The sequence below is a fragment of the Conger conger genome, chromosome 1, assembly GCF_963514075.1.
Source record: "Conger conger chromosome 1, fConCon1.1, whole genome shotgun sequence".
Classification (NCBI taxonomy): Eukaryota; Metazoa; Chordata; class Actinopteri; order Anguilliformes; family Congridae; genus Conger; species Conger conger.
Genome location: NC_083760.1, coordinates 68,544,225 through 68,558,923, shown reverse-complemented (window position 1 = coordinate 68,558,923; position 14,699 = coordinate 68,544,225). Strand labels below are relative to the sequence as shown.

General features: G+C 39.2%; 1 protein-coding gene across 6 annotated transcripts in view; it reads left to right on the top strand.

Annotated features, from left to right (window-relative positions):
• The window catches only part of abcb5 (ATP-binding cassette, sub-family B (MDR/TAP), member 5), a 28,092-nt gene that overhangs the window by 1,447 nt on the left and 11,946 nt on the right, over positions 1-14,699 (top strand). For 5 of the 6 annotated variants that reach the window (XR_009708440.1, XM_061237173.1, XM_061237161.1 and 2 more), the window contains 15 exons: positions 753-881; positions 1,805-1,901; positions 2,518-2,629; positions 4,864-4,921; positions 5,575-5,728; positions 6,830-6,899; positions 8,103-8,294; positions 8,472-8,646; positions 8,880-9,004; positions 9,392-9,569; positions 9,803-9,916; positions 9,994-10,104; positions 11,960-12,085; positions 12,693-12,896; positions 14,046-14,216. Coding sequence is in view for 5 of the 6 variants with exons in the window: in XM_061237173.1 (XP_061093157.1) it covers positions 1,859-1,901; positions 2,518-2,629; positions 4,864-4,921; positions 5,575-5,728; positions 6,830-6,899; positions 8,103-8,294; positions 8,472-8,646; positions 8,880-9,004; positions 9,392-9,569; positions 9,803-9,916; positions 9,994-10,104; positions 11,960-12,085; positions 12,693-12,896; positions 14,046-14,216 (1,833 nt within the window). In the remaining variant the exon portion in view is untranslated. The remainder of the gene's footprint in view (positions 1-752; positions 882-1,804; positions 1,902-2,517; positions 2,630-4,863; positions 4,922-5,574; positions 5,729-6,829; positions 6,900-8,102; positions 8,295-8,471; positions 8,647-8,879; positions 9,005-9,391; positions 9,570-9,802; positions 9,917-9,993; positions 10,105-11,959; positions 12,086-12,692; positions 12,897-14,045; positions 14,217-14,699) is intronic. The other variant, XM_061237174.1, reaches the window with a different exon arrangement.

The window sequence follows — 14,699 nt, the reverse complement described above, 5'->3', positions numbered from 1 at the left end:
GATATCTTGTGTGTGTGTATATGTATATGTATATGTGTATATGTATATGTATACTAAACTAACTAACAAGATATATAAAAAAAAATGTGTATATATATATATATATATATATATATATATATATATATATATATATATATATATATATATATATACACATTTTTTTTTATATATCTTGTTAGTTTGCTTGGAAGATGTGCATGACTCCATTAAAGCCCAGTCAACAGAAATGACACAAGACAATGTCACATGAACATAAAAATACAGATCTAGGTATAGGCTATAAAAAGCAAGCGCGATTGGTGATAGAGATATTGGTCTTAATCATGTCTCAGTCAGCTCATTTGTTCAAACAAATTAACGCTTCCAATGTACACGAACGCTTACAGTAAGGCTACATGGCAGAAAAATCCGAGTAAAGCAAGGAACGCGCGAAGTGAGACAGAAGCATAAAATATTACAACAGATATTAAACGCATAGACTAGTTTCAAATGTAATGCAGTTGCCGCGTATAGACAATGCCCCTTTAATGTTCTTTAAAGAAGAACACACACATACACACACACACACACACACACACACACACACACACACACACACACACAAACAAAAGTTGGATAGTGCTTGAACGCAATATTAAGTATTATTACGTTTGGACTGACTTAAAGATTAGCGAGATTTACTTTACAATAATACACGAAACTGAGCCTACATATTTCATGGCACATATAATACGATGTACACAATGCAGATGCGCACGTGACGCAGAAGATGTCCAGCCTATAACGTCGACTGGGACCTTGTCGTTTGATGGGTATTTAAAGAAAAAACCCAGAGCCTATGCTACCTGAATTCTATGCAAGGATCTTGAGGAAGGAACGTAAGTGTTATATACGTGCATATGTGCTGCATATATGAGGATTTAATGTGTGTATAGATCAGTGTGTATCGAACGAATTTTATAGGCTTCTGAATTTGTAATTTTTATGATCGATTGGGGCTCTTTGGACGTTATTTTATTAAACATATCCATATTTGATTAATTTTATAAGGGCCTACTGAGTAGTTGGTTAGGTGTATTATTTATTTATTATTCTTTATTTAACCAGATCTCATTTTCAAGGGAGCCCTGGCCCAGAGATGCAAGCAGTACATAAAATGCATACAGAAATTATTAAATTCACAGATTATAAAATTCTGTGAAAACCACAGATTATTAAATTCAAGTAAAACAAGTTAAAATAAATAAATAAAATCCTTCTGGCGCTGGTTCCAGGACCATGGGGAATAATAAATAAAATACATTTTTTTCCAATTCTGTGCCAGGCATTGTAAAAAAATGAATACGGCAAACTTTTTGAACGCAAGTTATAGGAGCTTGTGATCCAGTTAAAAAGGTGAGCTAAACTGGTGAACTAGAGCTGTCAGGCACCATGGTAAATAACCTGCAGAGCTGAAGCAGATTCATGCATTTAAAACATAATCAATCATTGGCAGAAAAGCTTTGTTTACCATGTGTGGGGGAAAATGAAGAAATTTCAACAAGGAATCTTGTAGCCTAGTCTATTAGTAGCCTATGGTATACTTCACATTTAGACCATGCGTTTGTCTAACCAGTGTGTCTCTATCATTGTTAGCTTGCCAATTGTTTTGATTAGTCGACACACTGGTAATGCCAGTTTCAAAAAGGTGTTCCTACATAGTTATCTTTTAGATTTTCATGTGTATATATAATTATATATAATAACATTTTTGGGTTTCGTAGCCTTGATTCCAACCAGTGCGTTCAATTAAACTTAACAGGAGTGAGTGGAAATTGATTTAGGGAATTTGGTAAATCTACGCAACGGAATCACTATGAAAGAAACAGCAGTCGATCAGCTAACAGTCCCTCCGCAAGGTATGTGCCACTTGTCCTAAAATATTTTAAATGGCTGATGTTATAAATAACATTTTATACAGTGCCCTCCAGAATTGTCAAGTAACAGGAGATTTTAACAAATATCTGGCTGCCTCTGCCTGGAGGTTGAAACGGGGTTGTGGCTGGATTTTCTGCAAGATACTGCTTCAAAGGATCCTTAAGCATTTCTGTTCAGTTGACCAATTTTCTCCTAAAATGGTAAACTGACCACAGGATCACGCTATTGCAGTGGCCATCATAGTCCTCTGACCAAGATCCAATTGGGGTGAGTTACAGAAGAGTCCAGAAGTGAAGTCCATGTCTTCTGGATAGATTCTGCATGGAGGAATTCCCTTAGATCCTGTGTTATGTGTTCTCTAACCTCATCAAACCTTAAAGGAGAAGACTTTGTTCAGAATTTCTTCCTCTCAGCAATTGTACTGGTAGAATAGAACAGGGAAAACAATTATTAATCAGGTGAATTTTATCCAGAATTTTTGTTCATATTAATTGAGGGTGGCAATAATTCTGGAGGGCACTGTAAACATGTTACATGGGAAATTGCACGTATACGCAATCTAGTTTCACCACACATGGGAATTTTGCCTGTTCCCAGAGGTGTTCCCTGAGGCCTATACAAACCTGGCTTTCATCGACAATGAGAAACCCATTGAGGAGGCCTTATCTGTTGAACCTGCCCCGAAACCAAAGAAACAAGGACTGTTCAGGTGAGTACGTAGTACGTAGTATTTACAGTGGTGTGAAAAAGTGTTTGCCCCCTTCCTGATTTCTTATTTGTTTGCATGTTTGTCACACTTAAATGGTTCAGATCATCAAACAAATTTAAATATTAGTCAAAGACAACACAAGTAAACACAAAATGCAGTTTTTAAATGAAGGTTTTTATTAAGGGAGAAAAAAAATCCAAACCTACATGGCCCTGTGTGAAAAAGTGATTGCCCCTCCTGTTAAAACATAACTTAACTGTGGTTTATCAAACCTGAGTTCAATTTCTCTAGCCACACCCAGGCCTGATTACTGCCACACCTGTTCTCAATCAAGAAATCACTTAAATAGGACCTGCCTGACAAAGTGAAGCACTTGATTTTTTTTGTGTGCTACATGTACATCAAGTGTGTTTGCTCACAAGCAACATTGTTCACATACTTCCCAGGGCTTCTCTTCAAAGCATTCTGCCATCCTTCCTGGCTTCCTAGCATCTCTCTATTGTGATCATTGAGATTTATAATAATTGGGGATGGTGTCCACTTACTGGTTCCATGGAGTCGTGTCGGAGCGTGAATGGAGCAGGAAGCCAGTTCATGGAGGCGGCCATATTTGGCTCAGAGCATGCACACTGGGTACCTAAACGTGAAGTGGTGAATAGGAAGACAATCATATTTTCTGTACAGCTCAGAATAAAAAATTAATTGGTCCCTCTCGATCCCCTGATTGATATACATAAGACCTGGAGACCGCTTTCGCTTAACCGTCCCATGGATCCCTATGGGAGCGGCTCAATGGTGCATGAAGCCAATTCACAGAGGCTGCCATTCATGAGTATGGGGATTATTTGGCACCAGAGCATGTACACTCGCGACCTACATTTGAAAAGATTTGAAATGAAAAGTAAATCGTATTGTCTCCTGTGAGGCTCTGAAAAAGACATTGGTTCCTGGAGAGTAATTCATTCAGTGTGGGTGCGTGGAGTTGGGTAGTACTGCCCAATTAGAATGGAATCACAGATAATATCATTAATCATTTACATTATTACATTACATTATTGGCATTTGGCAGACGCTCTTATCCAGAGCGACATACAGTTGATTAGACTAAGCAGGAGACAATCCTCCTGTGGAGCAATGCAGGTTTAAGGGCCTTGCTCAAGGGCCCAACGGCTGTGCGGATCTTATTGTGGCTACACTGGGATTCAAACCACCAACCTTGCCTGTCCCAGTCATTTACCTTAACCACCAGACCTGGACACCAGCTTGGTAATGCAAATATTTAATCAACCAATCATGTGGTAGCAACTAAATGCATAAAACCACGTAGATGTGGCTGAGAGATTCAGCTCTTTTTCAGATCAAATCAGAATGGGGAAGAAATGTGATCCAAGTGACTTTGACCGTGGAATGATTGCCAGAGAGGGTGATTTGATTATCTCAAAAACTGCGGATCTCCTGGGATTTTCATACACAACAGTTTTCAGAGAATGGTGCAAAAAAAAAAAAAAAACCCCCCAAAAAAACCAGTGAGCAGCAGTGACAGAAACGCGTTGTTAATGAGAGAGGTCAGTGGAGAAGGGCCAGACTGGTCAAAGCTGACAGGAAGGTAGCAGTAATGCAAATAACCCCATTACAACAATGGTATCCATCTCTGAACACACAACCCATCAAACCTCTAAGAAGTCTAAGAATAAGTAATAAATGCCTAATGAAGTGCTCATTGAGTGTATATTTTTATACATTATATATTATTCTACTGGATGAGGTTATAAGAATAGCACACCCCCTCATGTAAAACATGTGGGATCATGTGCTGTCTACCAGTGCTACTTAACTCCACGTCCAGCGGGCCATAGTGTCTGCAGGTATTTGCTTCAACCGTGATTGAACTAATTGGCTTATCTGGACCAAGCAGGTAAAATTTTAATTCGGGAAATCAGGTGGTGTAGGGCATGGTAGGAACAAATGCCTACAGACACTGCGGCCCGCAGGACGTAGAGTTGAGTAGCGTTGTTCTCTACCATCAATTGTCTTTTTTGTGCTTTTTTATGTTCATGAATCAGTGAAGATTTCCCTTTGGATGAATAAAGTATCTATCTATCTATCTATCTATCTATCTATCTAAAGATTAAAACATTTTGGCATATTGCCTTGGTATTATATGGTGATGTGGTATTATATGGACCTCTAAAAGTACATATAAATAAATTATTTATCTTCTTTTCATTAATTAGGAAGAAAAAACCAGAAGAACCAAAAGGGAATGTGAAGGCTATTGGATTCTTTCAACTGGTAAGAACTCAGAATTCTTCAGGCAGAAATGCCTTCTGAATGAGAGAGGTCAGAGGAGAAGGGCCAGACTGTTTGAAGCTGACAGGAAAGTGGCAGTAACGCAAATAACCACGCATTACAGCAGTGGTATGAAGAAGAGCATCTCTGAACACACAGCACATCATAACTCTAAGTGGATAGGCTTCGTCAGTAGAAATAAAAAAATAAGTCTAAAATGCATAATAAAAAGCTCACTGAGTGTACATTTTCTACTTGAATGAAAATGTAAGACTTTGCTTGATTCAATTGAATCATTTAGAAATCACACTTTACACGTTAGAAAAATAAAGCTCATGTCAATAACTATTTTGTTTTATTTTACAGTATTTTTGGTCATTTATCAAGGGTGCCAATAATTCTGGAGCCCACTATGTACTGTATATACATATATAGTCCCCCATAGTTTACTATGACTAAAACCTTTAAGCTCTGTTTGTCATTCAGTTTCTTGAATGATGCCTGATTTATTACTCAGGCCTTGAAATCAAATGAATCACAGTAAGCCTGAACAGGCCAGGAATGTCTAAAATTATGAAAAGACGCGTGGAAGAATTGTAAAAAGGGTTCACGCCTGGCCACTCAAGATTTGTGTGTCTCCTGCATTGCTTCTGTAGTTTCGCTACACCACTCCTCTGGAAATCACCCTGATCATCGTGGGTCTATTCTGCGCTTCAGTGCAGGGTGTCTCCCTGCCTCTCACAATGGTGGTGATTGGAAATGTGGCAGACAGCTTTATCCAGAATGCGAATCGGACCAATCTGACAACTGGTGAGTGTACTTGATCTTTATTTTTCCGAAGGGAAATCTGTGATAAACATGTAATGTAAGATCATTTGGGCACCACAGTTTGCTGTGTGTTATGATGCTGTCTAGGGATAAGTAGGGGTGGCAACACAACAACCAGTTTAATGTAAAGGAATGATGAAACACAACCAAATTGGGCAACTAAGTGCATTGTGGTAGATTGATCTTTGATATTCAAACATTCAGCGAGGGTCACAGAGTATAAACCTAATATTGCTGGTGACCAGCTACATCCATTGCACTTACCTGTCATAGTTACACTCTGTTGGACTATAAACTACCTGTAAACTCTTAAGGTAGAACACTGCAAAAATGTGCGAGGGTTGCTCATTTCTGCTCAATAACGTTCCCCGATTTTCAAGATTGTGCCCTGAAGTTTATATTCATACATCACCATGCAGTCACCTTTCTTTTAGGGAGAAAATCCCTATGTTATTGCCAATGCAATCTGGACCCAATCTTTACCAATTGTCAAGATGAAAACTCAGGTCCAATTAATTTACATCTATGCCATCCAATCTTATCTCACAACCTTTTGTTTTTTTGGAGAAAAATCCATACATTATGGCCAAATATCAATCTGCCCTTGCACCTTTTCTCCCCAGCCATGCCACCTCTAAATATAAAGTCCACCTCTCAGGAGTATTTTGAATGCACAATGTCTTTCTTGTCTTATTGCCATGGTTGGTGTTCCTTCACAATCGTGAAGGTTGTGAAGAGAAATGGCAGCTATTGAGCAGCTATTGAACAATTGGGCACATGCATATTCTGCAATAATGTAGGGATTTTGAGCAACTGAAATGGTCACTACTTGATGAAAAGCATGAACCAAAGGCTCCGTCTAGAAAATTAGGAAAGCTATTAAGCATTTGGCCCATATTTGATATATAGCTATAATATAGAGTTTTTTCCCCAAAAAGAAATGTGTGAAATATATGGTCAAAGATTAAAACAAGGGCTCAATCTTGAACATTGCAAAAGCTATTGAGCTAAAACCCAAAACATTGGGCCCAAATTGCAAATTGCATATGAACAGTATTGTTAAATAACTTATTCTTTCCCCAGCCAATTTCACTGTGAATGTGAACTCCTCAGAATGTATTCAAAACCAAGAATTTGAAGCCAAGATAACGATGTAAGTAAATGCATTTTGTTTTGGTAATAGTCTAACTTGCTAATATCTATTGCTTGATGAATGTATATCATGCTGTGTGAAAATAATGATACATAATTACATTATAATATTATTGGCATTTGGTAGACGCTCTTATCCAGAGCGACGTACCGTTGATTAGACTAAGCAGGAGCCAATCCTCTCCTGGAGTAATGCAGGGTTAAGGGCCTAGCTCAAGGGCCCAACGGCTGTGCGGATCTTATTGTGGCTACACTGGGATTCGATCCACTGACCTTGCCTGTCCCAATCATTTACCTTAACCACTACACTACAGGCTGCCCGCAATAATCATAATCATAAGTTAAGTAACTATCACTGAGCAATCCTACCGGTTTGGAAATGGCAAAATGTCAATCTTTGACATTGAGATGTCAACATACTAGCCCTTTTTCCATTACATTTCGTAGATAATTAGTGCCTGTATGGCTATAACTTTGTAGCAATTTAAGATTCCTCTGAACGGTTTTCCATTAATAGAATATGGTGGTAGCACATTAACTTGACATTATCATACCCTGCTGATGTGCAACAAACATACTGAAATCATTGCAATGCATTTGCTAATGAGTAAGGTTATGAAGCGGTGCTATTCACTCTATGCACTTTTTCATTGACAAATGTACTCAGAAACGGTGTCTCCACTTGTTTCCAATTACTCTGAGTTTGAGACATCTCTATCTAAGCTCTTTGAAGCCATCTAAAGTCGTCATGCTGCCTGCTTCTTGTAAATGGTGTAATTCCGATCAAGAGCAGCTTGTTTCAATTGTGGCATCCACCCTTATAGCGCTACAAGCTTTTCAGAAGTTTCTGAGATACTCAAACCACCTTCTCTGCCACCAACAATCATTCCACAGTCACGTAAAACTATTTTTTTCTGATTCTGATGGTTGATGTGAACATTAACTGAAGGTCATGACCCGTATCTACATGACTGTATGCATTGCACTGCTGCCAGTCAATTGGCAGGTTAGATAATTGCATGAATAAGTAGGTGTAATAAAGTAAAAATGTTCCAAATAAAGTGCTTGCTGAGTGTATATTGAATAAACTTGTTTCCCATTAGCGTTGGTGCAATAGCTTTCTGTAGCGATTTAATTATTTAATGGAAAAAGCACTACTTTTTAAAGATGTTATGCATTTATTAACCTCCCCACTCCTCCCCAGAATCTCATATTACTTTCTGGCACTTGGAGCTGGAGTGTTTGTCTTTGGAAGTTTGCATGTTATGCTGTTCCAGCTGACTGCCACCACACAGACCAAACGGATTAGGTCAAAATACTTCAATGCTGTCCTCCATCAACCCATGGAATGGTTTGATACACATCATATTGGTGCAATAAACACTAGATTAACACAGTGAGTGCAATACAACTCTTGCAAAAAGAACACAATCTTAGTGGCCTTGCTCCTCTACCATTATCATTTTTATTGGTTTTATTTTATCATTTAAGGAAATGTTCACTGGTCAGTTTTCATTTTTGTTAACTTCTGTCAGTAAATGTGAATGTATATTTCTTTCTTTCTTTTTTTTAGGGATATTGACATAATCCAAGACGGACTGGGACACCATGTTAGCAATTCCGTGCAGTTCTTTTCCTCATTTTTGACAGGAATAATTATTGGCCTTATCTATTCTTGGGTCCTGACCCTAGTCTGCCTCTCATTCCTCATTCCACTCACTGCAGGATCTACTGCTGTCGGCTCTAAAGTAAGGATGTGTACTGCTCTTATAGTTTCTGTTAAGACATTGAATGCCCTTGAATATCCTAGACCATCTGGTTAGTTATTGCAAAAACATATATGAACTTGTAAAAATAATTCAAAGTCTGTCACTGTCCTTTGCAGTTTTGGGTTATGAAATGAAGGCACTTAAGAAACATTCAGTTACCATTGCTGGCTATACATAAATGTGTCTGTGTCGATGTATCTGTGTCCTTCCAGGCCCTTGTCACCTTGAATAGCAAAGAGCTCTCTGCATATGCCAAGGCTGCGGCAGTAGCTGAGGAAATCCTTGTGTCAATCAGGACAGTCGTGGCTTTCAACGGGCAGAATAAAGCAGTTGAGAAGTAATGTTCATACTGTTCACACTAATTTCAAACTAATGACCTATTCTTATGGAATGTCAACATTCCTAACAATTGTAATTAGAGATGGTGCGGTGTTGCACTGCTGGTAAACTGAATAAAAAGAAAACGACCGTATATTGTTTTATGTGTGAGTTGCTGTTACTAATTGGAGGGAATTTAAAAGAGATTATCATCTTGAAGACATTAATGAAAAGGAATGCATTTATAGTTTTGGCTACGATATGGGAATTAATAATAGTAACACAAATAACAATTTACATTGCTCCCCTGATAATCACTTTATTTAACCTTTTAAACATACTGGATTGAAATTGCCGCAGTATTTGTAATTATTTCATCAGTACATTTTTCTTTTTGTTCTTTTAGATATGAGACAAACTTGGAGGATGCTAAAAATATTGGTATGAAAAGGGCCATTGCTGCCAAAGTTTCCCTGGGCTTGACTATATTCATTGTATATGGGACCAATGCATTGGGGTTCTGGTATGGAACAAAGCTTATTGTTGATGATCCAGAAAACAACTCCATTGGAAGAACAATGACCGTAAGCTGTGCCTGCTTGATGTAAAAACATTTCTCAGATATATTACGCTGTTACGCTGTTATGGCTCAAGAGAAAAGGGCAAGACTGCTATATTTATCCTTCAGATGCATGTGTTTGATCTGCTGCCACCTTCAATGAAGTTAACATTGAATTTTTTAGCACATTGTTGTGGTAAATGTGAGTATAAGTATAATTATACTCCTAATATGTAAGACTCCTATGACAATTCCCAGGTGTTCTTTTCCGTGATATTGGCAGTAACCTGTTTGAGTGAGGGAGCCCAAAGCTTGGAGACAATAGTGAAGGCCCAGAGTGCAGCCTATGAGATCTACAACACAATTGACATGGTAATCCCTCTCTCTGTTTCAACATATCCCACCAGCAAATCAGGCCAATCAAATTAAATGAACTTTCTGTGCCACAGCCTCGCCCAATTGACAGTAATTCAAAGGAAGGCCACAAACCCGATCAAGTGAAAGGAGACATTGAATTCACTAACATCCAATTCAGTTACCCCTCCAGGAAGGACACAAAGGTAGGTGAAGTATTTGAATTAAAATAAACTGAACACTGGGAATGAAAGCCAGTAATTTGACTAGGCAAGAGCATACTGTGCCTGAAAAAATAACTAACTCATACCATGTTGTTCTCTGATAAGGTCTCAGTAAGTTATTACACAGTCCCTTCCAAAGGTATTGGAACAGCAAGGTCAATTCCTTTGTTTTTGCGATACACTGAAGACAATTGAGTTTGAGGTCAAAAGATGTACACGATAGAAATACAATTTTATCTTTTATTTCCTGGTATTTTTATCTAGATTTTTTTAAACCACTTAGAACATATCACCTTTTGTATCAGACGACCCAATTCTTAGGTGAGCATAATTATTGGAACATGTGACTGACAGCTGTTGCTCCGAACTGTCCTGTTGATTTGTTAAAAAAATACATAGTTCTGAATGTCTACTCTTGGTTTTAGCCTTGAGTTTTGCCTGAGAAGACCTCATTTGTGTTAGAAAAGATAAACCAACATGAAGACCAGAGTGCTGTCTTTGGGAGAAATGCAAGCCATTTTGAAACATAGAAAAGAAGGGAAATAGATCAGAGCCATTGCACAAGCATTGGGGATGACAGAAACATTGTGAGAGCTGCGAAGAAAAACCCCAAAACATCAGTGACATCACAAACAAGCTCCAAAGGGCAGGGGTGACGGTATCTCAATCAACCGTTCAAAGAAGACTTATAGCAAAGTAGCAATATAGAGGCTATACCACAAGATGCAAACCACTCATCAGTAGTAAGAATCGTAAGGCGAGATTACAATTTGCAAAGAATTACAAACGTGCCACAAAAGTTCTGGACTGATGAGATCATGATTAACCTCTATCAAAGTGATGGAATGGCCAAAGTGTGGACAAAGAAGGAATCTACTTATGATCCAAGCTCATCTGAGGAAGTGTCATGGCTTGGGCTTGCATGGCAGCTTCTAGAGTGGGCTCACTAATATTTATTGATGATGTAGCAGCAGGATGAATGGTAGCAGCAGGATGAATTCCTATGTCTACAAAAACAACTTGCGGAGAAATGCGTCCAAACTAATTGGGAGGAACTTCATCGTGCAGCAAGACAATGACCCAAAACACACTGCCAACACATTATGTCCACAACACAACACGTATGACTTCATTAGGAAGAAAAAGTAGAAGATTTTAGACTGGGCAAGTCAATCACCAGACCTTAACCCCAATTGAGCATGCATTTCACCTCCTGAAGAGGGGATTGAAGGGAAAGACCTCCTGAAACAAACAACATCTGAAAGAGGCTGCAGTAAAAGCCTGGAAAAGTATCACAAAATAAGAAACAGTTTGGTGATGTCAGTGGGTCGCAGGCTTGATGCTGTTATTTCAAGCAAGGGATATGCTATCAAATATTAAGTGTTATTTTATTTCATTTACTTTAATTTTCTCGCTTCCAATACTTTTGGCCATCTAAAAATTGGGTGGTCCGATACCTGAAATGGTCTGAAATTCTGAACACTTCATCTTTTTATCACAACCCCAAATGTATTCAGTGCATTGCAAAAACAAAGGAATTGGCCTTTCTGTTCCAATACTTTTTAAGGGGAATATATAGTTCTCATTTAAGATTAAAGGCTCTATTTTCCTAGTCTTTACGGTGGATAGTTCAAGTGCAAAGTAAGGCACAAGGTTCAAAAGGGCTAGAATTAGTTGATTGATGAAGTAATAGGTATGGACGTAACATACAGTAAACCAATCAGAATGCCATCTTCCATTCACTTTAAAGTTAACTGGGCTTTTGCTCCTTGGCATGTTGCTAATATGACGGTGGATTTAGCAAGAGCACTGACGCACTTCTCCCCTTTGTGGGCAGATCCTGAAGGGCATGGCTCTTAAGATCCCCCATGGGAAGACCATCGCCCTCGTTGGGGCCAGCGGCTGTGGAAAGAGCACCACCATACAGCTCCTGCAGCGTTTCTATGACCCCGACTCAGGAGAGGTGAGGGGGTCAGGGGTCACGCTCAGCTGGGGTGGTCTAACTATGTCACAGGACTGGGAAGTCAACCAATAAATTAATCCTGCAACATTCATTACTGTACGGAAAAAGCTCAGACTGCTTAGAACACATTAATCCAATATGGTAAATGACCCAGTTCTCACAACTTGGTAACATCTTACTCTCTTCAGAGAAATTGATTCATACCGCACTCCTGCCTTAAAGGAGTGTGATATGAATTGGGGTCTCATTAGCAAATACTTACCAGTTCATATGAATAAATACCAGTTCACATTAACAATTCTGTTGACTTCATATTATGTCTGATGTCATCATATCTTCCAAATATGTATATGATCCACAAGTGCACATGAGTCATTCTAGGCAAGAATCAAATTCACAGGTGTTCTTGTTTGGGCAAGTATTTATAAAATAATATTGTATTTGTGTTATTAGGCTAAATACATTTCCTCTTTTGGTAGTTGAATGATAAAAGCAATAGTATTTAAAGACAACATCATTTCCAGTGTAAATAAGTGTCCTAGTATTTTTTTAAACTGTATTGTGGATGACTGGTGAATGGCTGAATAGCCCTGAATTGCTCTCTCAGATCCTGCTGGACGGCCATGATATCCGCTCCCTCAACGTGAAGTGGCTGAGAGAAAACATGAGCATTGTGAGTCAGGAACCCGTGCTCTTTGCCACAACCATTGCTGAGAACATTCGTTATGGATGTAAGGATGCCTCAGATGAGGACATTGAGCGGGCAATCAGGGAGGCCAACGCCTACAACTTTATCTCCAAGCTTCCTGATGTAAGTCTATGTCCCATCTCATGACACCTGTGTGACACCAGTCATGCACCTGAACCTCTCCTATGTGCTTGTGTATAGAAGTAAGAGAAAATCACTTTTGAGGCCAGGTAGAATATTCAATCCTGATTCAGATACTCGTCATAATAATGAATCAGATTTTTGCTGCTGCTGCCAAAAACTTGACTTTTCTATATCCAGACTCAATTTCAATATGTGTAATGAAAATAATTGGATCTGCTGTCCTTCACAATACCATAGGCATTGCATGCCAGTTCATAGTGACATTACAAGAAAAGCAAGTTTTCACTTTTTTACAATTCATACAAGAAACGCTTTACAGAATCAGTCAGATCAAAGGCAGTAAATTCCAAAAACAGAAATATGAAATCCACAGTTTTTATGTTGCACGTGTCTAGTTTCATAATTTGTTATTTAGATGAAGCTTTTATCCGAAGCCATGTTCGAATCGGAGCACTTGCCTACTATTGGGCATGCTAGTTGGGTGGGCTGTAGCATAGCGGTTAAGGTACATGACTGGGACAGGCAAGGTTGGTGGTACGAATCCCAGTGTAGCCACAAGCAGATCCGCACAGCCATTGGGCCCTTGAGCAAGGCCCATAACCCTGCATTGGTCCAGGGGAGGTTTGCCGCCTGCTTAGTCTAATCAACTGTACGTCACTCTGGATAAGAGTATCTGCCAAATGCCAGTAATGGAATGTAATGTAGTTGAGTACTTTTTTTAAAAAGCTGTTACATATGCAAAATTACTGAAAATTGATTGCAATCAAATATACCCGGATGAAATGCTTATTTCTGCAGCACACTTTTCAGGATGTAAATGAACCCCTTTAAATATCACATGCAGCTTGACGTCCATCAACAAACGAACACCGATGGTTGTGGGAAATGTAAATAGCAGTTATGCTGGGACTGAATTTATAATAATAATAATAACAATGGTAAAATTATAATAGACAAAATTCTAACCAAAAACAAGTGAACTGTGTTTTAATAGGTTTGCTTAAATTTAGTCTGTTCACTCGGTGACAGTTCATTCGGAGAACTGACACATGTTTGCCACCACAGAGAGCTAAAGAGCTTGTCAGCGGTACCGTTGTGACACTTTCCTCCGTTCTCTGATGGAGACAGAAGCTGAACACCATGGTGGGGGAGCGAGGCGCCCAGCTAAGTGGAGGGCAAAAGCAGAGGATCGCCATCGCCCGTGCACTGGTCAAAAACCCCAAGATCCTCCTGCTGGATGAGGCCACGTCAGCGCTGGACACGCAGAGCGAAGCCATCGTGCAGGCAGCGCTGGACAAGGTGAGGCTGGGTGCGAGGGCGTATCTGAGCACATTGTTACGTTACATTACATTACGTGGCATTTAGCAGACGCTCTTATCCAGAGCGACGTACAACAAAGTGCAAATCAATCACAAGAACAAGTGCAAAAGTAGACCTGAGAGGACAGTAAAGTTCCGAGTCCTAGTGTAAATGTACAGAAATTCAGAACCCTTGAAGAGTACAATCAGCTTTCAAACTAGCATACCACTGTTGGCAGCTAGAATACAACAACAGCCAATAAAAACAACAATACCTATACAAGTAACGATATCTATACATAAGTGCCATTATGGTCTAAGGCTAATCAGAATCACATTGTGTTCCGCAGGGCACGGCCTGTAGCGTAGTGGTTAAGGTAAAGGAATGGGACACGCAAGGTCGGTGGTTCTAATCCCGGTGTAGCCACAATAAGATCTGCACAGCTGTTGGGCCCTTGAGCAAGGCCCTTAACCCGGCATTGCT